At 47.7% G+C, this 26,170-nt stretch overlaps 2 protein-coding genes and 1 long non-coding RNA gene across 3 annotated transcripts; 1 reads left to right on the top strand and 2 right to left on the bottom strand.

Annotated features, from left to right (window-relative positions):
- Positions 1-4,532: 4,532 nt before the first annotated feature.
- LOC139833312 (uncharacterized) lies at positions 4,533-15,731 on the top strand. The gene is made up of 3 exons (XR_011748780.1): positions 4,533-4,936; positions 11,460-11,554; positions 15,260-15,731. It is a non-coding gene; the product is annotated as an uncharacterized lncRNA (long non-coding RNA).
- LOC127318423 (peroxidase 57) lies at positions 11,920-13,047 on the bottom strand. The gene is made up of 2 exons (XM_051348906.1): positions 12,820-13,047; positions 11,920-12,711 (listed from the first exon to the last, which is right to left on the bottom strand). Exons 1-2 carry the CDS (start codon positions 13,045-13,047, stop codon positions 11,947-11,949), a joined length of 993 nt encoding a protein of 330 aa, XP_051204866.1. The 3' UTR covers positions 11,920-11,946.
- A 471-nt stretch (positions 15,732-16,202) lies between the features above and the next one.
- Positions 16,203-26,089, bottom strand: LOC127318439 (uncharacterized). The gene is made up of 3 exons (XM_051348922.2): positions 25,965-26,089; positions 18,115-21,070; positions 16,203-17,276 (listed from the first exon to the last, which is right to left on the bottom strand). The coding sequence occupies exons 1-3, from the start codon at positions 25,965-25,967 to the stop codon at positions 16,897-16,899; spliced, it is 3,339 nt and encodes a 1,112-aa protein (XP_051204882.1). The 5' UTR covers positions 25,968-26,089; the 3' UTR covers positions 16,203-16,896.
- Between the last annotated feature and the right edge of the window lie 81 nt (positions 26,090-26,170).

Here is a 26,170-nt window from a genome sequence, read left to right as displayed (position 1 = left end):
TGCTTATAATGGATTTAATCATTGGATCCAATCTAGTTATGAATTATACCTTGCTCCAACTCCTAGATGGTTACTTTTTTGTTGATGAAGTGCTTTTGGCTGGTTGACTTGCCCTTCACCTCCTAGCTCCTGAATGATCTTGCTCTAGGTCACCATGATCTATGGTTTTGTTTGGTTTGGTTTGGTCCTGGTTTACTGGATGAACTAGGTGAATACACTACTGGTGTGTTCTTGCTATCATGTGGATTTCATCCCTATCTCCAAACTACTGTGCTATTTATAGCACTGGTTGATGTCCTCCTTGGTCGACAACACCTATGTGGTTGTGTGCCGTGGTGTCTTGCCCCTGTTTCACCATGGCTCATGATTGAGAAAATATCTTGTGCTCCCCTTTGGCTTTGGTTGGGACTTGATCCCCTAGCTAATGCTTATCTGATCCTATTCTTCTTATTTTTTACTCCCCAAGTGTCATTGACACTTGGTACTGGACAAACTAGTCTCTTTTGTTTCTTCTTATGCAGGTTTCAAGTTGAACAAGATTTGGAGAAGGTCAAATGAAGATCTTTGAAGAATTTAGTGTAGGAAATATTCAATGTTGTAAAATTCCATTTTATCTTCTTATTTCTGTTTTATATTTGTTCCAATTCCTGTAATATAAAAGGAATTCTGTAATGACAATGTATTATATGTGTGAAATCAATAAAGCTCAAAGTTTTACTTATGAGCTTGTTGTATTACTTATATTTTATTTATGAATTGTTTTGTATTAATGTGACATTGAATTTGAGTTATGAATTATAAATTCAATTGAATTGTTGTTTACTTCTTTCATATTTGTTTGAAATTCAAATTCAAATGCTAAATCAATTGCCTCTCCAAAACCCTAATTTCAGAAGAGGTCATGTAAAAGTTCATAGCACTCTCTTTACTCTAACCCTGCTAGCAACGAGAGAGAAACCTCGGTCACTCTTAGGTTTTATGCAATTAAGCGCGGAAATTTCCCCCGTTTTGCGATGAAATGCACAACCCATTTCTAAATCTACCCCTAGTTTGTCCTATGTTCTGGGATATTACAACCGTGAACACCAAGAAGTTGACAAGAACAACAAGAAATTGCAACGAACACCTAGGAAATGTCTATCTGAACCCAATCCTACTGGAAACCCTAGCAGATCTAATCTACATGTCGTCGCAAATGATCAAGCAAGGCATGTTGTCGCACAATGACGGCGAAGGTAAGAGGAAGAGGACCTTAGTGTGGCATTGTTACGGTCGAGGGCTGGGTCAAATTCGCGGCCAAACTCGAGATGCCGATGAAGACCACGGTGCAGGTTGCGGCCGATGTCCTGGTGCTTCTCGCTGTCGTCTCCTCCTCCGGTACCGGTGCTCCTCCATGCGGCGGTGCGACGGATTGGTCGGCGGGAGGTGAACCGCCTTGGTGATGTGACCGCTTTTTTGGGCGGGGGGAGGGGGTGAGAGTTAGGTCGCGAGAAAGACGAAGGAGAGGGGGGCGGTGAGGCTAGTTATGGCGCGTGTTCCCGAAGGGATGTGGCATTTTCTGTCTCCCTTCCCCATGCGTGCAACCTTCTCGCGACAACGAGCCTGGCTCCACAGAAACTGCCATTTCAGGCGTTCCTCCAGGCTTGTCCCGGGGTGCTTTAAAACCCAATTTGTGCAACAATGCGATGCCATGCAATTAGCTAAGGGCGTGTTTGGTAGGCTGCATGCCCCTTGGCTCGCATCGGGCCAACAATTTTTGGCCCGTTTGGATGCCTGGGCTGAGCCGCGTTCTTGCATCGCACGGTTCTCAAAGCACCCCCGGGACAGGCCCTGGAGGAATGCCTGGAATGGCAGTTTCTCCGGGGCCAGGCCCGTTGCTGCTAGAAGGATGCACGCGTGGAGAAGGGAGGCGGAAACGCCGCGTCCCTTCAGGAACACGCGCCATAATTAGCCTCACGGCTCCCCTCTCCTTCCTCTCACTCGCGAGCGCACTCTCACCACCCCCAAACTGTCAAATCAGCCGGCGGTTATCCTCCCGCCAACCAATCCGCCGCACCGCCGCACAGACGAGCATCGATATCGGAGGAGGAGACGTCGGCGAGGAGCACCGCGACATCGGCCAGAACCTGCTCCGGAGTCTTCATCGGCATCTCGAGTTCGCCCGCGACCTCGAGCTCGTCCTCGGCCGGAACAATGGCGGTAAAGACCTCTCCTTATCACCTTCGTACTAGTTCTGCCCGAACATGCCATCTTCGGGCATTTGCAACGAGATGCACATTAGATCTGCTAGGATTTCCATTAGGATAGGGTTCAGATTGATCTTTGCTAGGTTTTCGTCGCCATTGCTTGCTGTTCTTGTGCAGTTCTTGCTATTCATGGTCTTGATTAGCTTAGATCTGTTACTCTAATCTCCAATCGCGGTAGATCCTTCATAGACCGGATTTGGATTGGTGAAACAGGCAGATTCTACTGTGCATGCATAGAGGGGAAGGGTTTTTTGTGTTCGGGTTTAGTATGTTGTGCGAAAGATTAAGTTGAGTCACGCTAGTTTGTTCAGACGCAAGAGGAGTGGGAGGACTTGAAGAACAAAGTTGCTCTCCTCAAGAATCTGTATAGAACACAAGCACAACTGAGGAGGGCTAAGAAACAGGAATGGGAGGCAGAAAAAAGACTTTGGAGGCTAGAGTATGACATATACGATCTGCTTCAAGTGAACTTTGCAATCAAGGACAAGCTCAAGAGGATCAGGGTTACTTGTGACGAGTGATGAATGTGTTGTAGATGTTCTGCAGGAGATTTTATAATGTGGCCTAAGTAGAATATGTAATGTACCCTAAGTAGCACACGAAATGTAATCAATTTGATCTCCTACTTGTGTTGTTTCTTGATTGAACCAGGCCAATGATTATAACCTGGGATCATAGTATGAGGAGATGATTGATCAGAACTTATGGCATGACTTAACATGACCATGCCATTGGTTCTAGTCAAACATCTCCTCCATATATCCTCATTGTATGAGGCCTCTTATACCCTTCTTTGCATATTTCTGCTTCTTCAGTTCTGCATTGGCCAATGATTCAACTATGGCACAGTAGAAGGCATGGTGCTGCCCTCAAACTTAGTCATGTGTGCCATATTACTGGCATACTAGACTTAGTTTGGGACAGTCCCTTTGCCTGCCATGTGATCCTACATATGAGGCCTCGTTTTGATTTGTCTAGTGCATTGGCCAGTGATTCAACAAAGGAACAATGGAAAGCAAGGTGCTGCCTTCAAACTTAGTTGTGTGTGCCATATTCGTTGCACACTAGACTTAGTTTGGGATAGTCCCTCTGCCTGCCATGTGACCAAATGTATGAGGCCTCATTTGCGTTGCCCAATGATTCAACAAAGGCATAATGGAAGGCTAGGTGGTGGCCTCAAACTTAGTCTTGTGTGCCACAGTTGTTGCACACTACAATTAGTTTGTGGCCACTCCCTATGCATGCCGTGTGAGCGAATGTATGAGCCCTTACTAATGTTATCAATGCCCGTTTTCATCTACACTACTTGTGAGCAGGCACACCTCTAATAATGGCTTGTATTTTTCTGGCAGACTGAGAAGATCATGCTTGTGTCACCTGCTGAGGTTCTCGGCGAGGACCGGCCAAGAAGCATCGTGGAAGGCCGGCTAAGGTCGGCCACTTCCACGAGAAGGCAAGGCCGGACCACTTCCTCCGCATCATCTTCAAGCCAACCTTCGGCCGGATCATGATCCCTAAAGCTTTCGTCAAGTGGTTCGGAGAAATTCCTTCCAACATCATCGTCACCACCAACACCGGATGCAACTGGAGGATGGCTACGAGGAGAGAAGGAAATGCCGCATTCATCGACCAGGGATGGACGGCCTTCGCCGTCGCCCATTAGCTCAAGTAGGCCAGTTCCTCACCTTCAGGAAGGTGTCCTCCTTGGATTACAGTGTGGTCATCTTCAACCACACCTGCACTGAGGTGGTGAGCAGGTGCCCGTACCATGTCTGAAGCTAACATGGTACCATGTCGTGTCTACTTCCTGTTCGTGTCTAGTGTGTTGAACTTGATCTTGTATGCCATGTCCAGAACTATGATCGTGTCTGCAAAAATGTTGTCTCGTCAACTTGTGTTGTCTATGATCACTGCTAAGTTTTCTGTCGTCTATGATTGTGTTCTTGCTTGTGCTGTTGATCACTGGTAATCTCACCACTGAAGGGAAGAGGTAAGCAAAACCGGATTATGGGTTGCAACCAAATAGACCTGACACCGTTCTAGGCTGCTATAAGGCCTGAAAACCGACCTACCAAACTGCCAGAGCCAAATCTCCATGGGGCCAACAAATCTCTATGCAAGCCACCAAACAAAGTCGCTTTTATCGCCCATGACCCATCGTGAACGCGCATGGGCTCTTTCCACTGTGCCAGTGATGTAGGAATTAGGTGCAAGCAACCAAACGCGCCCTAAACTTGTCAGCACATGCAAAAAAGACATGTGCATGCTACCAAACGCGCCCTTCGCATCTCTGTTTCTTCCACGGACCGGCACTCCCGCCGCCACCACCTATCTAGATGCCTCGCCTCTACCGCCTAAAGCCCCTCTTCCCTGGCGAGCGCGCACCACCACAGACGACCTTCTCACCCTCGCACCGGTGCTAGAACGACAGCGAGGAAGACCGGGAAGGAGAGAGGCTAATTGGATCTGCTGCGCTTGCCCCAATGGACCCTCGTTTTCCCTAGGATGAACAGGGATCGGAGATGGATGTTGAGGTCGATGTTGATGTCGTTGAAAAGGTAGAGGCAAGGTGGAGGAGGTTAAGGCGTGAGACCAGCCCCGACCAGTGGGCACCCCATCCACAGATGGCGCTTGGAGGAGCTCAGCTGGGAGCACCCCTGAGGAACCCAATGTGGCGTGTGGTGCCTATGGTGAGTCTCTTGGAACATTATAATCTGAGTAAGTCAGGGTCTGTAGTTAAATCCATAGATAAACCAATTTCCCTAATCGGTCAGTAAGTATGAGAAGAGCAAGCGGTTAATGCATTCCTGCTGAAAGAACTGATTCCTGTAGAAAGAGTGCAAGTAGCCAGCTAGAAGTGGAATGTACATCCTTGTCATTGGTTATTGTATATTTCCTTTGGTCCATCAACAAGGAGGTGGCTTAGGGCATCTCCAGCGGCGCGACGCATTTTAGCGTCTGCGCGCGTCCGTTTGCATCGGTCGAAATGGTCGAAATCGACCGCGCGTCCGTTTGCGTCGGGGTGGTTCCAACGGCATGACGCATTTTTTTTTGGCTGAATCATTTTTTTAATACATGAAACATAATTTACATAGTTAAAACATGAAAAAAAAACCCTAACGCCTACTGCTGCTCCTCGTCGCTGTCGAGCACGATGAGCTCCGGTATCACCCACGACCAGTTGCCATTCGGGGGAGCGTACGCCGGGCGCGCCGACGGTGCTGGAGGTGGAGGAGGCGCCCAGGGCTGCGGCGGTGGAGGCTCCCAGAGCTGCGGCTGTGGCGGCGGCGGAGGCGCCCAGGGGTATGGTTGTGGCGGCGGTGGACGAGGCGCCCAGGGCTGCGGCTGTGGCGGCGATGGAGGCGCCTAGAGCTGCGGCTGTGGCGGCGGTGCCCAGGGCTGCGATTGTGGCGCCGCCGAGTCCTGTAGTGCCAGTCGAAGGGCTTCATCCTCCGACAGGCCCGGCGGCATGACGCCGGTGGCGTACCGGGGCAGCGGCGGCTGCACAGGCGCGTCGTTCTCAGAGACGAGGACGCCGAGCTTCACCATCTCGTCGTCCGTCATGTTCTCCGGGAACTCGAAAACGCGGCCCTCCGCCACGGCCAGCTGCCATTCGTGGAAGACGGCCGCGACGTAGTCGTCGCTGTCGTCCTTCACCTCCTCGTTATGGTACGCGAGCGCCTCGATGTAGTCGTCCTCATCATCGTAGGCGGCGCAGGCGTCGTCGTCGTCGTTGTGCTGCGCGCGCGTTGCCGCCTGCTGACGACGCCTCGGCGCCTCCTGTCGTCGTGGACGAGTCGGCGGTGCAGACCCGAAGGGAAAATCCGTGTCGCCCATGAAGCCCGCCCTTCTTCTCTTATCCGTCTCGGTTGATAGATACGTACGCCAGCTGCCGGAGTTGATGGCGTACGCCGGATCGTCGCGGAGGTCCGGCGGCAGGTACCGCCTCCTTCGCCGGATCTCCGCGGTCCGATCAGGCTCGCGCGCAGGGACGGGAGGGATGGGCACCCGGCAGCTGAGCCGCCAGCCGCCAGGCAGTTGCACGCCGGACCAGCGCTCGCATGGCATCCATTTGCCGTGCATGAGCCTCCCAGCGTGACGGGGAGCGGCACCCTCTTGCAGCCGCTGCCGGAGGCCTCGAAGTCGTTCTTCTTCCCCATGGCGCTGCGGCGGTGGTGGTGCGAGTGGAGGTGTGGGGGAAGGAGGAACGCGGCCGGTGGTCTTTTAAACGCGGCCGCGCGCGGGATACGATGGCATTGAAGGCGGCGCAGAAGTCCAGCCGCTGCCCGCCAGTGCGCGTGCAGAACAGGCAGCCGCACCATTGATGGCGAAGGCTGCGGCGCGGACGCGGAAGCGCTGACCGCCGAAGCGATGCCCTCGATGCAGGCTCGCTGCCAGGCGGGCCCGGTGGAGAAGCGAGCGGACACTTTGCGCGTCCGCCGAGCATCCGCAGAGACGCAAACCTGGCCCAAATATGGGCCAGGTTTGCGTCTCCGCGGACGGCCCGGTCACTTTGCGTCACCCCGCTGGAGGTGGTGCCAGACGTATTTCCGGTCTACGCGGACGCAAACGGTCGCTGAGCGTCCGTTTGCTTACTAGATGACTCTACAGTCACATGGTTGTTTGTTCTTTCACATTGCTTTCTGAAATGCGAGTAAGTGGACCACTTGCTGGGCAGCAAATGGTTAGGTCATAGATTTCTTAAACTTCAGTGAGTCTTTGTTACTGCTTTTCACATGAATCTGTCTTCGATTTCGGTCCGAATAGTTAGCATTGCATTTTTGGTAGGATACTAAGGTTGCATATAGAGGCTATATAATTAAATGGTTTACACTGCTTCGTCGTCCGTCCAAGTGATGAAATAACTCCTTTGACATTGCAGAACTGATCCTGGGGATTAGAATAACTTTGCTTTACCATGCATAGTTCCTCCAGCATTTTTTTATTTAATGTTTGTTTTGTATTGCACAAAATGCTTAATTGAATTCGAGAATAGTGTGCCTTCTAATAGTTTGCAACCATCTATTTCCAAGAACATGACATTCCTCGGTCCTTTTTGTGCCATGATTTCCTAAGCATTGAAAAATCATACTGTGCATACCATCATAAGAATATGTATTAGATACAATTTACGTGAAATATGATCCAAGTTCCAATGTTTATTTTCTGAATTGGAATTATTTTTCCAAACAACAAAATCATTTGAGATTTCCTGCACTCTACCTACCTCTTTCCGCAAAGATAAAATATATTCATTTGCACTTTGTATCTACAAATTATTCACCTATTCTTTGGCTACTTCGAGTTTTCCTTCGTTATTTATTAATGCCTTCTCTGTGTACTGCATACTTTTCAACCTTCAGCCTTACTGATAACAATTTGTTGTTTGTGCACCACCAAACAAAGTAGGATTAAGTGATCCCAATGCTTCATGAGGTGCTTCAGTAAAATGTGTCTGCACAAACTTTTTTTTTTTTGGACGTGGAAACGGTATTCCATACCCAAGGTGCACAGCATTATCGCTGGCAACCAAATCAAAAACAAAGTGTGGTGTTTCCCTCCCAGCCAGTACATTCTGAATCGGCATGCAGCTAGGGAGTGGGCGACGCCATTACAACTATGAGGAGAAAAATAAAATTGAAAAGACTCAAACGAGCAAACACATATACTCTGTACATCCTTCAGTACCACACCAATCACTGAAAGATCATCGTTCTTCGTCGACAAAGCCGAGACCAAAGTCTTTGAATCAGACTCAAACAATATGTGGTTCAAACCCAAGGCTGCCGCACCTTCCGCCGCCACCACACATGCTTCTACCTCTGCTTGTAACACATCCCTTAGGTTCCATAGTCCGCCAGCAGCACAAGCGATGAACTCGCCAGCATCAGATCGTGCAATGAAGCCCCATGCCCCTTCACCTGATTCCACACAAAAAGCAGGATCGAAATTGACTTTAACATGGTCAATTGGCGGGCGAGTCCATGCCTTTTGCTGCTGCATAACCACTGCATCATTTTTTTACCAGGAACTGTGAGGCAAAAATCCCCACAGCAATTTTATTTAGAACTCAAGAACTGTACAAAAAGAACTCATATGTACAAAAAAGGAACAGAACAACATAAAGGAACTAAGGCAGACTCCCAATCCAATTTAACAACACGTCCTTATGCTTGTGCTTGATCCTGTACTACAGCATATCATGAACAAACTTAAGCCTTCCACTTTCCAAAAGTAGGCCTTTCATTGCGAAATATTTTCCCATTCCTTAGCAACCAGATATTCCAACAGGCAGTGATCAAAACCTCCATGAAGAAAGGCTTGCCGAAACTCCTTTTTGCTTCATTAACAGTCGTTTGAATATTGTCATTTTCCACCCATGTTATCTGAAGATAGTTCCAAATCCGCTGACTGAAATTACAGTGAAAAAACAGATGAATCCTGCCCTCATATATTCTTCCAGGGCAGAGCTCACAATGAGTATCATCAGTCACATGCCTCCTCTGCAGTAAATCTCTAGTATTGAGTCTGTCTGATAACAGCAACCAAGCAAACATTTTAGTTTTCATCATACAGCAGGATTTCCATAGCCATTTGTGAACACTTGGCACCTTCATGTGTTCATGAATCAGTTTATAGAACTGAGCAGGAGTATAATTGTCCCCCCAACAATATTTCCAAACATCCAGTTGATCAGAAGGACTATTCTCTTGCATCATCTGTTTCAGTTCCAACAATTTCTGATATGCTATCTGAGATAAAGGCAAGTAGAACAAAGAGGAGATATCTTCTGCATCAAAAACCTTTTTCGCAAACAGTTCCTCATTTAAAACATAAGAGAACAACTGAGGAAATCTTTGTTTCATTGGCCTAATAGAACCATCTACAGCCCAATTGTCACTCCAGAAAAGAAATGTATCCCTAGTGCCCATTGTAACAGCTGCCACACTCCTGAAATTATCCACCAACTTGATTATTTCCCTCTACCAAAAGGAACCACATAGGTTTTCAGCATGTGGAATTTTCCCTGAATAATAAGCATCCCAAACAAGATTAACCCAAGGCACATCCTTGTGGTTATAGAATTTATCAAGGAACTTAATCAGCAGAGCAACATTTTGCTTTTGAAAATTGACAATCCCAGTCCACCATTTCTCTTGGGTTTGCAGATCATTTCCCAAGCTGATAATGATTGCTTTGGCTCATCCTGCCTCTGCCTCCAAAGACACTGTCTTAAAATTCGATCTAAGGAGCAAGTTGAGCCTGGAAGTCCAGCAGGTGTATTTGTATGATATGACAGATCTCGTCGACACTTCTAGCCTTTCCTTCCGCATTTTTTCTTGTTAAGCGTAGTCCACCAGTCCTACATGAGAATGAGAACTGAGTTTTGTTGATGACTCGGGAGTGACCAGATCAGTTCAAACATGGCAGCAGATTTGGTGCAGATAGTAGCAGAAGTCGAACATCCTCTTACTGAAGACTGCGCCAAAGAGGTTTAACACCCTTGCATATTAGAAACAAATGGCCGCCATCCTCATCGGCCCGATTACACATAGAGCAAATGGTGTCCAACTCTACTCTCTTCCTTTTGATATTCATCCGGGTAGGTAGGCACAAACTTATTTTTGGATTGTACTGCAACTGAAAGTTGCAAATTCTACAAGCTAGATGTTGTCAGCTTTAGTTTGTACTCCACTATATGTACTCTACAAGATTGAGCTGTCGTTTGTACTGAGGGTCTCTCCAGAACTTTGATGAGATATGATATACAAGGCTAACAACTCTTGATTTTATCATCAAATCCTTTTTAGCGTGCTTTAGTTAGTGCTATGGACAAATGGGTAGAAAGTTAGATTATAGTTCATGTGCTAATATCTTTGGTAACTCTAGACGAGTAATGCTTTGGAGATCAAGGCCTTTAATCCGCCAGAAGGAAGGGATAGGTCTGGATTTTGGTCCAACCCCGGTTGGCCAGCCCGGTGATGTAACTATACCAGCCCAGCAGAAGGTGGTCTTCGTTTAGCCTCTGGCGGTATTCTTGCCCAGCCGGTCCCAAAAATTTCTTCAGAGCAGGTCTGGAAAAAAATCTCTCCACCTGACCTTTGGAAATATTTCTGCCAGAGAGAAAGGGCAAGGTTGCATTTAATAACAAACTTGCTGTTGTTTGCTTAATCCATACTTCAATCCCACCACAGAGGTCTAAACAAACAAACATGCTTTGCTGAGACAGGGATTATAGTGGATTAGGGATAGGGGATTAGAAGGGATAGGGTGCAACCTCTGGATCAACCTAATCCATGCCTGGATGGATTCCAAGTCTGGATTTAATCCCATCAAAACGAACAAGGCCTAAAGGGAATTTCATGGTATTTTGTGTGCATAAACTTGGTTGAATTTGTAATCACATATATAAACAAGCCCCGTGGCCATTGTATTCAGTATGGGAAGCCGACATGCTGCTCTGGAGGCTTCAACCAAGATATATTTTGTGAATAACCAAAAAATTAACATGGTTACTCCGGAATAGATTAGGCAATCATATACTAACTATGCAAATTCTCTTGTCAGAGTAAGTGAAGCATGAAATTGCACAAACTTTTTGTCCAGAAGAATATAAACCTTTGTGTTTTGATTATTGGTATCCTACAGTTTATTTTGAGTTACATCTTTATTTCCAGCGGAGAAGATATGTTTGTTTTCTGAACTTTTCATGGGTTTTCTTATTTGATAATTTGAGAAGATTCATGTATAATGAGGTGTTTCATTTCACTATGCCCTGACTTTGCTGATCAGTGGCCTTGGATGAATGTACATGGCATGGAAATGGGGCCAAGGTGAACTGATTTCTTTTACTCCCTCCGATCCATAATAAATGTCGCTGATTTAGTAAAACTTTGAGGGAGTAACATAATTTTACCGAATTTTGTCATGGTACATTATCCAAGGTCCATAAAGAGCATTCTTTTCATCTTCCAAATTTTGTGACTTTCTCTACAATGAGCATGTAGTGGAGATTGGATCTCATGCTGTCACTCTTATTATATGTGAATTGCTCTCTGCATCAAATAAACACATTTGCTTGTCGATATTTTGCTTCAATATTTTTGAAGAAGGAATCAAGTGTCTTGAAGATCAATATGATTTGTGATACCTTGCTAACTTACGAGTGGTGAAAAATGTTAATACTATTCATTTTTGTTTTGTCTGTGACAGTGGAGTCGTTGGTGGATCGTTCACCTAGCATTTCCGATAAGCCTTGAGCGTGTCAGGATCCTCAGCGAGCCGTCGTTTCAACGGCTGCAGTGGAGGTACTTTTCTTTTTTTATTGTTTCATATTTTTTTAATTTAGTTGAGAATTAGATGTGTCAAATGTAAAGACACAAGCCACACAAGAAAAACACGCCTGTGGTCTAGTTCAATAGGAATGCACAACCTATACTCGAGATCTCTTATATGCAACATGAATGGATGCACGCCGTCAATGGTGACCTTTATTTTCTTCATCAAACAAAAAACAGGTAAAATCTTGCACTTGATTACAAGCCGTTATTTGAACCGCAAAACAAATGAATCGAACATGGGATCAAACTTAAGTGATTCAGTTTGACCAAACCAAGAATCTGGAAAATAAGGAGGAAAACGACGGAAGAAACTGATCACTGATCACGCCTGCTTCAGATAGGAAAAAGACTATAAATGATCAGTTGAACCTGCTGCAGACCTTCCGCACCTCACCCTGCATGCCGGTAAGCACCTTGAGCTCGCTGAGCTTGATGAGCGCCTTCGGGAAGAGTGAGGAGAAGTCGATGACGTTGTTGGCGAGGTTGTCGACGTGCCTCTTGGTGGAGGCACCATTGGCATAGAGGTTCTGGTCGACGGAGAGCACGCCGTGGCGCCCCTGCAGCCTCTTGTAGTAGCTGTTGTCTATCCTGGACACGCTGGACTGGGTGTCCAGGTACAGGATGTTGTTGTCCGACGAGGCCGTGTTGGGGCACACAAACTTCTTGTACACGGCCACGTCGCTTGGGTCTAGGCTTGGGTCTGTCGAGTTGGCCTTGCCGCCATAGCTATAGAGACGTGTCTTCTTGATCTTGCTGCAGTGGGTCACGCCCACGGTATGGGCGCCTAGAAGAACCACCATCTCCAGCTCGGTGAAACCGAGGCTGCCGAAGTAAGAGGCCGCCTGCGCGGCTGTATCCTCTTCCTTGGGAAGCTTCACGTCGGTAGCAGTGGAGCGCCGCCTGTCTCTTCGCCCGGTGCGCACGGCGTACCTCTGCCCACCAGCTAGAGCGACCGCGTCCCTTGTGGCGAGGATCTCAATGTCGGAGCAGGACACGACGCCAGGGCACCGCTTCTCGAGCTCCGTCTTGATAGCCGCGATTAGGTCATAGCCCTTCACGCTCAGGTTCGGCTTTGCCGTCTTCTCAGTCCCGGGGCCATCGACCAGGAGCCCAGCGTCGCAGCCCTACATCATACACACAGGTAAGTTATATCCGTAATGCGTATGCATGGAGCAGATGACCAATGGCCCGTGTATACATGCAATTGCAAGCACTGGAATAGTAACACGAACATTGATGGCGCACTCGTGGAACTGCAAGCGCAGGAGTTGGGCAACGATCGCGGCGTCACGGGCGACGCGGGCCTTGACGAGGCCCTGCACGATCGTCTCCACGTCGTTGGCACCACACTTGCCCGTGTAGAACCCGTTCTTGAGCTGCGCGACGCCACCGGTGGCTAGCCCCAGCACAGTGAGCACCGCCACTAGCAACACCGTCCTCGTGCGCGCTACTAGGGCCATTTCGTTGCCTAGCTTGCTCTTGGAATGGCTGCTTGGGCTATGGGTGGTGGGGGTGAGAAGCTAACTGTGTATGCCAGTATACTTATAGTTGGTTAGGACATGGTATGGTCACGCACTCACCCTAGATTGTAGAACTTTGTTTGGTCATGGAGAGCACGTATGTAAACACTCGGCCTGAATCGTAGCTGTGACTGAAATAGTATGATTATTCCTTGGTGTTTTTCTAGTTTTCCTAAACCAGCACCTTGTCTCTCTGACAAAGGTTGGGAACAATGCTTTAATTTGCGGAGAGGAATTTCAGTAGTCAGCTATCTGACGGTTTCTTCAGAGTTGTCCATTTGAAGTTGCAGCGATGTAGGAGACCATGCATTCTGGCGGAAGGACACGGCTGAGTATATCCTTTCTCATTGTCAAATTGCTTTGCGTATCCTTCATTTGGAGGCGCCTTTGTAGATTTTCTTCCATTATTTCCGTATGCTCGCGGCTTCTGTACCATTTTGCTTGTTCTCATTGACTTCTGTGCTTGATGTATAAAGTCTTCTCAGAACAATTCACAAGATATAAATACACAAACGAAAATTGTGGGTTGCATTTCTGAATTTCCAATATTGCCATATAGCTAGGAGATAGATGGTGCGCTTCAAAAAAATATCCTATTTATTGGTAGTTGGAACTTGCAAGATGACATGGTCTCGTTGAACTTGTCCGTTGTTTGATCATGGATATCACGCACACATTCAGCCTAGATCCTTTTCTTTGTTAATTAAGCAAGTGGTATGGCTTAGCTGTACACGATTGAAACTGGGTCATCTTCTATTTTCGAAGAGGGATTTTGTCCTATCTTGACCATAATTCAGTTTACAAGTGAATACTTATTGTTTGTTCTGATTTTTGTTGCAAAGAAATACGGCTTCTGAATTTACACCAACCTCTAACTTGAAATTGATAACTTGCGATGCTTGATGAACAAAAACTTCCGACAACATGCATCAATATAATAGCATTTTACAATGACATAAACCAACAAACAAGCTTGGTAAATAAGTCCCTATTTGCATTTGAAAAGGAAGTAAATTTTGTTTTTGAATCACAGACAGATGGTACTTGTGGTGTCCTAGCAAGCAGTTGTTTAATCCTGACACTATTTAAAAAGCAAATATCTGAGTCTTTTAACCGCATTGGTTTTAAAATAATAGGGACTTGTATACCATGAAAATGGATATAATGAGAGATACTCGTCAATACGAGAACTGAGTTCTAGCTCAGTTGCAAGGCTAGCGAGTGCGCAGCCAGTCCACCCGGGTTCGAATCCTCATCTAGCGGTAATTTCGCTGGAAGGAGCGGACTTTAAACCGGGTTATCATCCTAGCGTCCATCCGCGGTGAGAGTCTCATCCTACCTAACAACGTATAGCCAAGGGAGGGATCATTCCCCCATTGGTCAACGTTTTTTTTAGATACTCGTCAATACTGGTACCTCTCTTTTTCCATCTCTTGTTTTGGCTTTCTTTTATTTCTGCTGGGTTTCATATCTAGCCTACTCAACTTGCTTGGGAAAAGGCTTTGATGTTGTTCTATTGGTTTTAAAATAATATGTTCTTTGAAAGTGATTAAGCTTTTGGGTAGCTGCTTAAGCTATGCGAGTCGTGAGAAACAAATGTCGTATGAACTTGTTGCCTTGTCAAAATAGTGTATTTTGTGTACTGATTTTCTGATACCTTTATTATCGGAAGGCCAACACAATCATTTATTTTCCGAGGAACGACGATGAAAAGCAATACCCCCACTAATTTTGGGTCAAAACCAACAAAGCAGCTATAATCAAGCTTGATAGGTTTAGACCAGTAATATCCAACAATGCAATTTTTATATATACCCTCCTTCCTAAGATATAACTTTTATTTGTTTTGTTATATGTCAGTCTTTTCATAAGATCAACCAAGTTTATGAAATTACTGGATCCTCTTTGCGTCGCGGGGACACGACAGTTAGGTATATAGTTTTCTTACATGGGTGAGGTGCACATTCTGAAGAAAGGGAGACAACAGGCACCCGATGTTGTTGAACGTGCAGATGGCTATGTGCCTATGTTACCACATGGACGCGTTAGTCAACATTCAAGTGACCTGATGGCATGGGTGGGAGGCTTTATGCAGCAGCGTGCTTCAGTGAGCCCTCGACCGAGACGCTGATCCGTGTGACTACTTGTGCAGGAACACATGCTAGACACATGGCATGGCTCTGTCGGCCGAGGCAACGACCCTTGTGACGGTGTTAGCAAGGATGCAAGCTAGAAGATAACAAGACATGCAACCGCGGCTAGTGTACTTTGATATGTATCAGTGTGTAGTCTTACATATATTGGAATTTGGAAACTAAGATCTATAGAAATATATCAAGTAGCCTCATTGGATCGAGTTAGAGTACATATACTGATAAGATTTTGTCAATGTTTGAAATGAATGAGATTAAGAAGGGGTTCTTGCCCATGTCACATGTTGTTAGTCGTAGAAAAGAGTGAGAGTATTACTGCATTCTTTGAGTCAAGTCGAGCGATTCCATATGCCTTGGTAGTTAGATCCATTATGCATGCCATAATATGTACTCGGTCTACTATTTCATATGCTGAGAGTCAGTGAACAACTTTAAATAATATCCTTACGTACTTGAAAAGTACTACAAATATGTTCATAGTTTATGGAGGTGGGGACTGAGCTTCGATTTTAGTGGTTACACCGAAGCTAGTTTCAAAACCGATAAGGATGACTATCATTCCCAATCAGTATATTTGTTAATGTTGAATGAAGATGCTATGATGACAAGATACAACTGCGGACTCTACAAAAAAAACCCGAGTATGTCACTGGTTTAGATGCCACAGAGGAATACATTTGTATTAGTAAGTCCATAAAGGATCTTGGTGTGGTTTAGGTGGTGACGTGAAAATTTGCAAAACACACACATATATAAATGTTGTTGATGCTTTGACAAAGCCTCTTCCATAGCTGAAGCATGAGTAGCACACAAGTCAATGAGTAGATACCTGGACGACTGGATTCTAATGTAAGTGGAAGACTGTTGAAAATATTCCCTAGAGGCAATCACACGAGATGACATTTCCCAATGTATTCAATATCAATTATGTGTCATCATGTACTTGACTTCGCTGTGAAACTATGTCATCCTGTTCTAATGGTACCTAGTATATTCTAAACGGGAAAGCGTTATTACAACTGTATAATGGTGCTCGAAATCCATTCAATTTTGTCTTGTCAAACCTCAATGTGAAGAGTTTTAGTTGCTACAAAAGCTAGAAGGACAAATTGAAGAATAACTACATCTCCACTGAGTAAGAAACTGGTGGCGGACTGGCGGTTAAAATTGATTCCAATTCCAATGAAGGATAACACAAAAATAACATTGTGCTAGAAAGGGAAAAAGAGTGAAATCTGACTACCAGAAAGCATTATTAATTTTGGAAGACTTGCACTGCTACCGAACACTAACGGAGCATGTAGGTAAAGTGGGCATCAGTGCATACTATCTACCAGCAAAGACGCAGCTGACATACATCGAAAAGAACAAGAACCAACATACTTGTTGGGCACAACCGCCCCTTTATCTAGTCCTCTCTAATTCCATGAATTGGACTGGTGGAGTTGTGTTTCAACGATTTGCTGAAGCACCTTTCGGCAAGGGACGATGCCACCTGAAGCATCTGCTCCTCCATTTCTGCCTGTCTTCTGAGGTTCCTTCTTCTCCAGCATCACCAACCGCTGGGACCACTTTGTATGGCATGGTTACCCCCGTTTAACTTAACTGCTGGAACAGAACAGGATGTTGCTGGATTTCAACAGGAACTGCTGCAGCCAGTCATTTCCTGCTTCGACAGCCACGCTGCATCACCTCTAGCACGTGTCAGCTCTTTCACAACATCCATCATGGAAGGCCTGTGGCTTCCGTCCTTCGCCGTGCATCTAAGAGCTATAGACATCACACTACATACTTCCTCCAGCTCAGCAGTGCCGCATACTTCATGCATAAGAGCTGGGTCACACACTGATTCGATGACATTGCCCTCGCTCAGCGTGGAGGATGCCCAGCTAACTAGGTCCAGATTGTCAGGAAACGAGGGATCAAGGGCCATCTTTCTGGTAATCAGTTCAAGTAATACCACTCCGTAGCTATACACATCGAACTCAATGGTACTCTTGGTTGAAAACGCCATCTCTGCCAGAAACCATAAACCCGTTAGGTATCTGTAAGGAGTCGTTTGGAAGCCAGGCTTTCATTTCATTTGTAGCATTTTGAAATGAATACATGCATTCATTTCATTTACATTGTAATTCCAGAAATAGACACTTGTTTGGTTGTCACAGGAATTGCAAATGACAACATAATTCAATATTGAATTTGTAAATAGCTTCCACAAGAATTGCAAATGACAGGTCTCAGCTTGGAATTGTGTTTACCCATGGTGTCATTTTGCTGGATTTCCTAAATGAAATGATGACCCAATTCTGTGACAACCAAACAGCCCACCTATGAAATTCCAAAATGAATTCCAGAATTCCAGGCCCAAATGATGGATACCAAACGACCTCTAAGAGTAATACAAATGCCGAGTTAAAAAATATGGGCAGAAAAATGATGCATATGTTCCATACCTTTTAACCTTTGAATGTATTTACAAGCCCATTACATATGTGCGGTTAATACAAATGTCTAATGTCAATGACAAATTTAGCAAGCCTTTGTTTCATCCGATTCTTGTACTAGATGTTCTATTATTTGCCAAGAGATGAGATGCAACAACTATTGCGTATGACTGAATTAATAACTATATTTTACTTATTTTTTTGAATAAGCTAAATTCGAATGGTGAAGACACAAGATTATGTAAAAGAAATTCAGGTTGTAGAGTGAACCAACTGATTGGAAACTTTTTAAACAAACATGCAACATTAAATTAGTCTGTAGGATGCTCAGAAGAATACAATAAAAACAAATAAAATAATTTGTTGACTAAGACAAAATGAAGTATGCACCATGTTTCTTCCATTCATACCTGGGGCCATATATCCAACAGTGCCAATGATTCCAGTAGTCAGTGAAGGAGCAGGAGATTGGTCGATAAGTTTTGCAATGCCAAAGTCTGAGATATGTGGCACCATGTCCTTATCCAACAGTATATTTTTCGGTTTGATATCACGGTGAATGATGGCTGGGTGACAGTCATTGTGGAGATAAGCTAAACCATGGGCTGTACCAAGAGCTATTTCATACCGTATTCTCCACTCCAGAATTGCAGCTCGCTCAGCCCCATGCAGAACATCATGAAGGCTACCATTCTCCATATATTCATAGAGAATCAACCCATACTCACGTTTCAACAAAAAATCCTTTAGTTTTACTAAGTTCCTATGCCTAATTTGACCAAGTGTATTCATCTCTCTTATCATGCTTCCGTTCAAAATCTTATGTGCATGACCCACAAGCTTCTTCACAGCATATACTTCTCCCGACCTCAATGTTGCCTTATATACAATTCCATGGCCACCTCTGCCGATGATGTACTTGTCATCAAAGTTTTCAGTTGACTCTATAACCTCATTTAATTTAGAAGATGACTCCCCAAAAAACGGATTTAACTCTTCCTTAAGTTTTGTCTTGAAACCCCTATATATCAGAAAGATACAAAGTATCAGAAATGCACCTACAAAAACCGAACCAAGACATATCATAGCGATCTTCACTCGGCTGTGTACTCCTCTTTTCCTCAATGAACTACAAGGAATCAAAACATTAGCTCCCTTGCAAGAAGAATCACCGTCATGGCAGGACATACAGAGACCTGAATTTCCAATGAATGGACTTGGCGTGAAATTCATAAACTGTAGAAGATTTTGGGGCACTGGCCCGCTGAATCTGTTATGGGAAAGGTTCAAGGCATACAGTGAACGCAGACTCCCTAACGGAGCAAGACCCCCACTAAGATTGTTAACTGACAAATCTAATATTGCAAGATCCACTAAGTCGCCTAACTGAGACGGAATGCTGCCCTTCAGCTCATTGCTGCTAAGGTTTAATGCAGTACTCAATTTTTTTAATGTTCCTAATGATGAAGGGAGATGACCCCCAAGAACATTGCCGCCAAGTTGTAGCTCGACTAGCACACTTAACTGCGAGATACAATCTGGAATGCCTCCACTGAATTTATTCTCCTGCAACCGCAGACTTAACATTAACTTCAGTTTGCATACTAGTGTGAGTGGAGAGCCATTCAAAGAGTTAAAACTTAAATCAAGCAAGTTCAACTTCAAACAACTAGAAATCTCTGCAGGAAGTACACCCTGTAGGCTGTTGTGAGAGAGATCAAGACTTTCCAACTTCAGTAATTTTCCAAGTTCCGGTGGTATTGGACCACCCAGGTTGTTTCTAGACCATTTTATCCTTGTAATGTTAGCACATCTGCCCAAACTTGCTGGAATATAACCACTTAAGGAATTCTGACTCAGATCTATATAGAGTAGAGTTGCACAAAGTCCGAATTCTGGAACTTGCCCATTAAGGCTGTTGTTCTGGAGACCAACTCGTTCCAAACTTGGGCAATTGGCAACAGTGGATGGAATTGTGCCGTTAAGAAAATTATGCCCCAAATTCAAAACTTCCAATCTTTTACCTGCACAAATGTTTGGTGGGATTCCACCAGTAAAACTATTATTTGTGAAGTCAATCAGTACTAAAGGGCTATTAATCCCAAATCTTGGTGGTATGACTCCGGTGAAAAAATTATCCAATAAATTCACAAACTTTAGGTGCTTCAACTCTGCCGACATTGGAGGTAGTCCCCCAGATAAGCTGTTCCTGTACAGAAGTACACTGTCAAGGCTTTGTATGCCCCAAATATCCCGAGGAAACTCTCCAGTGAGGCGATTCTCAAACAGATAGAGCCGCTGCAACTTGCTCAAATTAGCCAGCTGTTTTGGAATAGTACCCACAAGCCTGTTTGCACCCAACTGCAGCAACACCAGCGACCGGCAGTCACCAATCTCAGGAGGGATTGGCCCAGACAAGGAGTTCATACTAAGTATAAGGTTTGCGAGATTTCTCAGTAAGCCGATCGAAGTTGGTATCTGGCCGGAAAGCCGATTCTGAAGAAGTTCAAGTCTGGTTAAACTGCTACAATTGCCTAGCCACGCCGGGATTTTTCCAGTGATCTGATTTGCGGATACTACAAACTCTTCCAGTTTGCAGCTGTTGAATCTAAAAGAGATGTCACCTGTAAAACTATTATTGCTGGCATCGAGGACCATGAGTCCTTCGATATTGCTCAAGGATTTCGGAAGACTGCCATTCAGTTTGTTATCGTACAGATATAGAACCTCCAACTTGGTGCAGTTGCCAATCGAATCGGGCAGAGCTCCGGACAGCATATTCCCTGCAGCCGTAAAGTGTCGAAGACTTTTCATTTCCCCTACTGATGATGGTATCGAACCATTGAGTGTATTGTTATGGAGATACACCACCTCCAGGAATTGGTTCCTGAACAGCCCCTCGGGTATCTCTCCGCTGAGGGAGTTGAAGTGCAAGCCGAGCTGTGACAGCTTCTTTAGGTTCATAAGGGATGCCGGAATCCCACCGGAAAGGCTGTTATTTGACAGATCCAATACAGTAAGCAGAGTGCAATTGCCCAGCTCAGCAGGGATTGAACCGGAGATTCTGTTACTTGACAGATCAAGTTGCTTCAGGTACCTCAAACGCCCCACTTCAGGACCGATTGAACCAGAAACTTTGTAGTATGATAGATTAAGGTCAACTACATTGTTCCTCTCGCACTGAACACCCATCCATGCACAAGGAGTTGTATCAGAAGAACTCCAATTTGAGTTTATCATGTATGGCAGTATGAGCCTCTTGGAGAGAGCAAGGAGGGAAAGGCCATCTGAACTCAAACTGCAAGAGAATGAGGCTAAATTGGAGAAGATAAATAACCAATGCCATAAAATCAGCCCCATTAGTTCCTGAAAAAAATAAAGCATAAATCAGCAAATAGATATCAGCAAGAAGGCAGCAAACAGTGTTTTTTTTCGCGAAAACGCAAAAGCCTTGCGTTTCGATGCATTGATAGATAAAGAAAAGTTTATGTACAAGTCCGAGGACGGACACAACACGCCGTACAACTCAACCCAAGAAAAAGAAAAACTAATCTAGGGGAGCAACTGGCGCACACCCCGGGCTCCCGCGTCCGCCCATTCCCGCGCCTCGGCCACGATGTCGTTGAACAAGGATGCCACCGAAGGCAGCGTGTTGTCGAAGACTGCCGCGTTCCGGTGCTTCCAAATCCACCATGCCGTAAGCATGATCACCGACGAAGTGCCCTTGCGTAGCTGGCGAGGGGTGGTCCGCACCACCAGCGACCACCACTCCGCGAAGTCACCCTCAGCCATGGGAGGGCCTGCGGTGGATCGAATCCACGACAGAACCTCAAACCAAACCGTCCTGGAGAAGGAGCACCCTGTGAGCAGGTGGCTCATGGTCTCGACAGATTGGTCGCAGAGCGGGCACCTAGGCGCATGCGGAAGGCCGCGCCGTGCCAATCTCTCCCCCGTCCAGCATCTGTCGAGGCATGCCAACCAGATAAAGAACTTCACCCTTGGCGGCGCCCAGGATTTCCAGTTAAGCTTCCATGAACCTGAAGTGATCGCCCCCTGAAAGAGGGTGTCGTAGCAGGAACCGGCCGAATACTGTTCATCCGTCGTCCAACGCCATACCATCCTGTCCGGATCCGGCACTAGCTGGGTGTCTCTGAGCCGGCCCCACAACTGAACATATTGCCACAGTGCTAGGGCGCTCGGAGCCCCAACTATGTCGGGGATCCAGGAGTGTTCAACCAACGCCTCTCGGACCGTGCGTGACTTCCGCTGACGTTTCGGCACCAGAGCATACACCTCCGGCGCCAACTCACTGATGGACCTGCCATCCAACCATTTGTCCTCCCAGAAGAGGGCGGATTCCCCATTGCCAACCACCATGGAGATGGAGGCCGCGAAGACATCCAGCTCCGTCTTCGAGAAATGCATGTCCAGCCCGCGCCAAGGACGCAGGGGGTCAGTACGCATCCTCCAGATCCATCTCACCCTGAGGCTAATGGTGGTACGCGCGAGATCTGGGATGCCCAAGCCTCCCAGCCACAGCGGCCTACACACCCGCGCCCAGTTGACGTGGCAGTGCCCCCCGTTGGCATTCTCCCTACCTGCCCAAAGGAATCCACGCAAGATCTTATTTACCTGCTTCAGGGCCTTTTTGTGGAGGCCCAGCACCATCACCTGGTGCAGAGGGATCGCTGCGAGGACCGAACGGATCAGCGCCAAACGTCCCGCCTAGGCATCATCGATGCCCTCCAGGTGGGTAGTTTGTCAGCCAGGCGGTCCACCAGGGGCTGGAATGCAGCAGCCGTCAGCCTCCTGATAGACAGAGGGATGCCAAGGTATCTCACCGGGAACGGCGCAAGCTGACACTCCATGAGTGCAGCTGCGCCCGCAGCCTCCGCATCCGAGCAGGCGATCTGTGATACGGAGCATTTAGCGAAGTTGGTACGCAGACCTGATGCATGCCCAAAGAGCTCCAGGATACCGCGGACAGCCCGCAGCTCCGTCTCATCTGGGTGGCAGAAGATTACCACATCGTCGGCATTAAGTGACACCGACGTCACCAGGTCCCGCCGCGCTAAACGTCTCAGCACCCCCAGCTCGGTCGCCTTGGCCAACATCCTACTGAGCGAGTTCATCATCAGAACAAACAGCGCTGGCGACAAGGGGTCGCCCTGCCTGAGGCCCCGTCGGTGCCAAATCGGGGGGCCTGACTCGCCGTTGAGCAACACCCGCGTACTCGCGTGGATAGGAGGATGGACACCAGATCGCGGAACCTTGGTCCAAACCCTAACTTGCGGAGGATCTCCAAGAGGAAACCCCAAGAGACGGAGTCAAAAGCGCGTGCAATGTCAAGTTTGAGCATCACACGCGGCTCTTTCTCCCTGTGGAGGAATCTAGCTGTCTGCTGAACCAACATGAAGTTGTCATGGATACAACGTTTGCGAATGAAAGCGCATTGGTTGCGATCCACCAGCGACTCCATCCGAGGGGCTAAGCGAGTGGCCATCGCCTTAGCCACCAGCTTGGCGAAGATATGGATTAGGCTGATCGGCCGGTAGTCGCCAAGTGCAGCCGCATCCGGACGCTTAGGCAGCCGCATCCGGACGCTTAGGCGCCCGCACAGCGTGAACAGCTTGTCGAAGGCCGCCATGAAGTCACCTTTCACCACTCCCCAGCACTTTTGAAGAAACTCAGCCATGAACCCGTCGGGTCCAGGCGCCTTGCCCGTTGGCAGTCGCCGAATCACCTCCCAGATCTCGTCTTCCGTGAACCCCGCCTCCAGCTCCGAGAGGTCTTCCGAGTGGGTGTCCAGGAAGTCCAAATTCAGGGAATGCTGCCTATCCACCGAGGTTCCAAGCAAACCCTCAAAGTGAGTGAAAGCAGCTTCAGCCATAGTCGCATGGTCAGAGATGACCGCGCCTCCAACCTGTAGGCTATGGATCACGTTCTTCTGGCGACGATACGCCGCGTGCTGATGGAAGAAGGCCGTGTTGGCGTCCCCCTCCTTAAGCCACGCAATTTTGGCGCGCTGCCTTGCCATGGTACGCTCCAGAGAAGCCAGGCCCAGGTAAGCGTGTTTGAGGTGGGCCCTGAGACGGCGTTCGTCCGGCGACAACCGTCTAGATTCCATGGCCACGTCCAGCCTCAACACCACTTCCCGCGCTATCAACAGCTGCAGTTTGACACATCCGATCTTCTTGTCGCTCCAGCTCATCAGACTGCGCGCCGTGCGCTTCAGCTTTGCGGTGAGCCGCCGGAAGGGGTCTGGGTCCCCCTCCACAACATCCCAGGCGCTCCGCACCACCTCCTCAAAGCCCTCTAAGCGTAGCCAGAAGCGTTCAAACTGGAACCGCTTCGGACCCGTGGACTTGGTGGTACAGTCCAAGAGGAGTGGGCAGTGGTCAGCCACCACCGTTGCCAAGCAGCGCAACATGCAGCTGTTATGCAACTCCTCCCAAGCAGCCGTGACGAACACCCGATCCAACCGTACGAGGGTGGGAGTTTCCCTCTCGTTCGACCACGTGTAGCGGCGTCCGTGAAGGTAGATCTCCTTCAGCTCGCAGTCGTTCAGGAAGCGTCGAAATCTGCCCATCATCCTACGGTTGAGGTTACCATTGTTTTTGTCCTCATCGCGGTAGATCAGGTTAAAATCGCCGCAGAGCGCCCACGGTCCCGGATGACCCCTGCGGACGTCGCGGAGTTCCTCCAGAAAGGCGACCTTGTCAGCCTCAGCCTGTGGACCATAGACAGAAGTCAGCCACCATCCCGGGCCACCACCCACAGGGGAGACCCTCGCAGTGACACTGTTAGCCCCGTAGTGGGCGCTGTCGAGCTGCACCACCCGGCTAGTCCAAGCCACGATGATCCCTCCCCGAGTATCAACCGCCAGCAAGCAGAAGTAAGCATCAAACTCTGCGCCTAGCGCTTCAATAACGATAGCAAGGGTTACAACATATAGCTTTGTCTCCTGGAGACATACAATGGACGTACCCGTAGTGTTCACTACACTCCTAACACCCGTACGTCTTGCGCGATCATTGAGGCCTCGCACATTGGCCACCAGCACCTTAGGTTCGTACAACATTGGACCGTCGCGACACCCGTGGACCACCGTCACGGGTCAGGCCTCAATGAGGCGACCACCCGTCATCCCCAGCTGTGGTGGGGAGCAGCCTCTGATCGTTGAGAGCGACCACCCATAAAACTCTGCAATCGTCTCAATCATGTCATCCGTCAGGGGGAGCTCGTACATCCTATGGTAGGCTTCCAGGGCAGCCTCTGATGGCGCCTCATCCCCCTTGAGAAGACCCAGCTTGCGCATGAGGTTTCACACCGCCTTCATCTCTGCGTTTAGACCACCAGGTTGCCCTGCGATCCGTGAGCTGCGCCGCGGCTGGAAGTTAAGCTGATTCGGTGACACAGTGTTCCTCTAAGCTGATTCGGTGACCCAGTCCAGATCAATGATAAATTGGTGAAAAAGTACTAACGAAGACGTAATGCAAGGTGCAGTTACTTCCCACGTCACCGTCACCGTCACCGCCGCCGGAGGATCAGTACGGCCTCCTCCGGCTCACCGCCACATACGGCGAGTCCGCGTCCTTGCGGCGACAGTGGCGTGAAGCGACGAAGCCACCTGGCTACCAATCTCGGATTCGCGGCGGCTCCATAGGCAGCAACCTTCGTTGCTTGGTTTAGGCATTTGCTACGGTGGTGAACGAATCTGCGTGGCCATGCGTACGGGGCGCTGCTTGCCGGCCGCAGGCAAGCCCGCGCCGCCGCCACTTTGGCGCGAGGCTCGCGTGCTCCGGCGAGGCGTTCTCTTCGCCGTTCTGCCTCAAGCATCGGCCCATCAGGAGTCCCGGCTCTGAAACCTAATGGGCTGGATTACTTGGCAGCCCACGCATCTTCTCAAGGCCGCTCTTATGAGCTGGAAAACTCTGCAAGGAAATCATCCTCCGATTTTCACATGGTCTCTCTCACCTTCTCCAGTTCTACTGAAGCAGCCATACACTGCTTACACCATTTCGGCATGCGAAGCTACCCACCAGTCTCATTTCACTACTTCAGCAGGCAAGAAAATGTGAGAAGCAACCGCTCAATCTGCCTCCCCGTCGCCCCCAGACTCTTGAACAGTGCCATTATATGCGATTTTGCAGGAAAACGAAAGAATCCAGCTAGCCGAAGTGCAGGTAAAAATTCAAGAAAAATGCATCGAAAATAGCCAGAAACATGTAACTGGAGAGCATGGCGGCATGGCGCGTACCATCAGAGGCTGTGTGTTCCTCCAGCAAAAATGATATCCCTCTTGCGGTAAATTCTTGTGGCTACTGCTGTTCTACTCTGCAACTGCTGCGACTATGGCGAAGAAGGGAGGATGGAGGTTGGAGGGTGAACCTGGCGAAGGGGACAAACAGGGGCATGGATCACGCATCATATCATTGCTGCGACCTGGGTCTGAGATAAACAAAT

Source organism: Lolium perenne, chromosome 7, assembly GCF_019359855.2.
Source record: "Lolium perenne isolate Kyuss_39 chromosome 7, Kyuss_2.0, whole genome shotgun sequence".
Taxonomy (NCBI): Eukaryota; Viridiplantae; Streptophyta; class Magnoliopsida; order Poales; family Poaceae; genus Lolium; species Lolium perenne.
Note: the sequence above shows the minus strand (reverse complement) of the source record. Positions and strands in the feature narration are given on the sequence as shown.

What these genes read in the sequence shown, in the direction of transcription:
- LOC127318423 (XM_051348906.1), bottom strand. Translation starts at nt 13,047, where the DNA reads ATGGCCCTAGTAGCGCGCACGAGGACGGTGTTGCTAGTGGCGGTGCTC. An exon ending in TCCACGAGTGCGCCATCAAT is followed by an intron (nt 12,712 to 12,819) that starts GTTCGTGTTACT and finishes TGTATGATGTAG; the next exon opens with GGCTGCGACGCTGGGCTCCT.
- LOC127318439 (XM_051348922.2), bottom strand. An exon ending in TGTTGGATATATGGCCCCAG is followed by an intron (nt 17,277 to 18,114) that starts GTATGAATGGAA and finishes GGTTTCTGGCAG; the next exon opens with AGATGGCGTTTTCAACCAAG.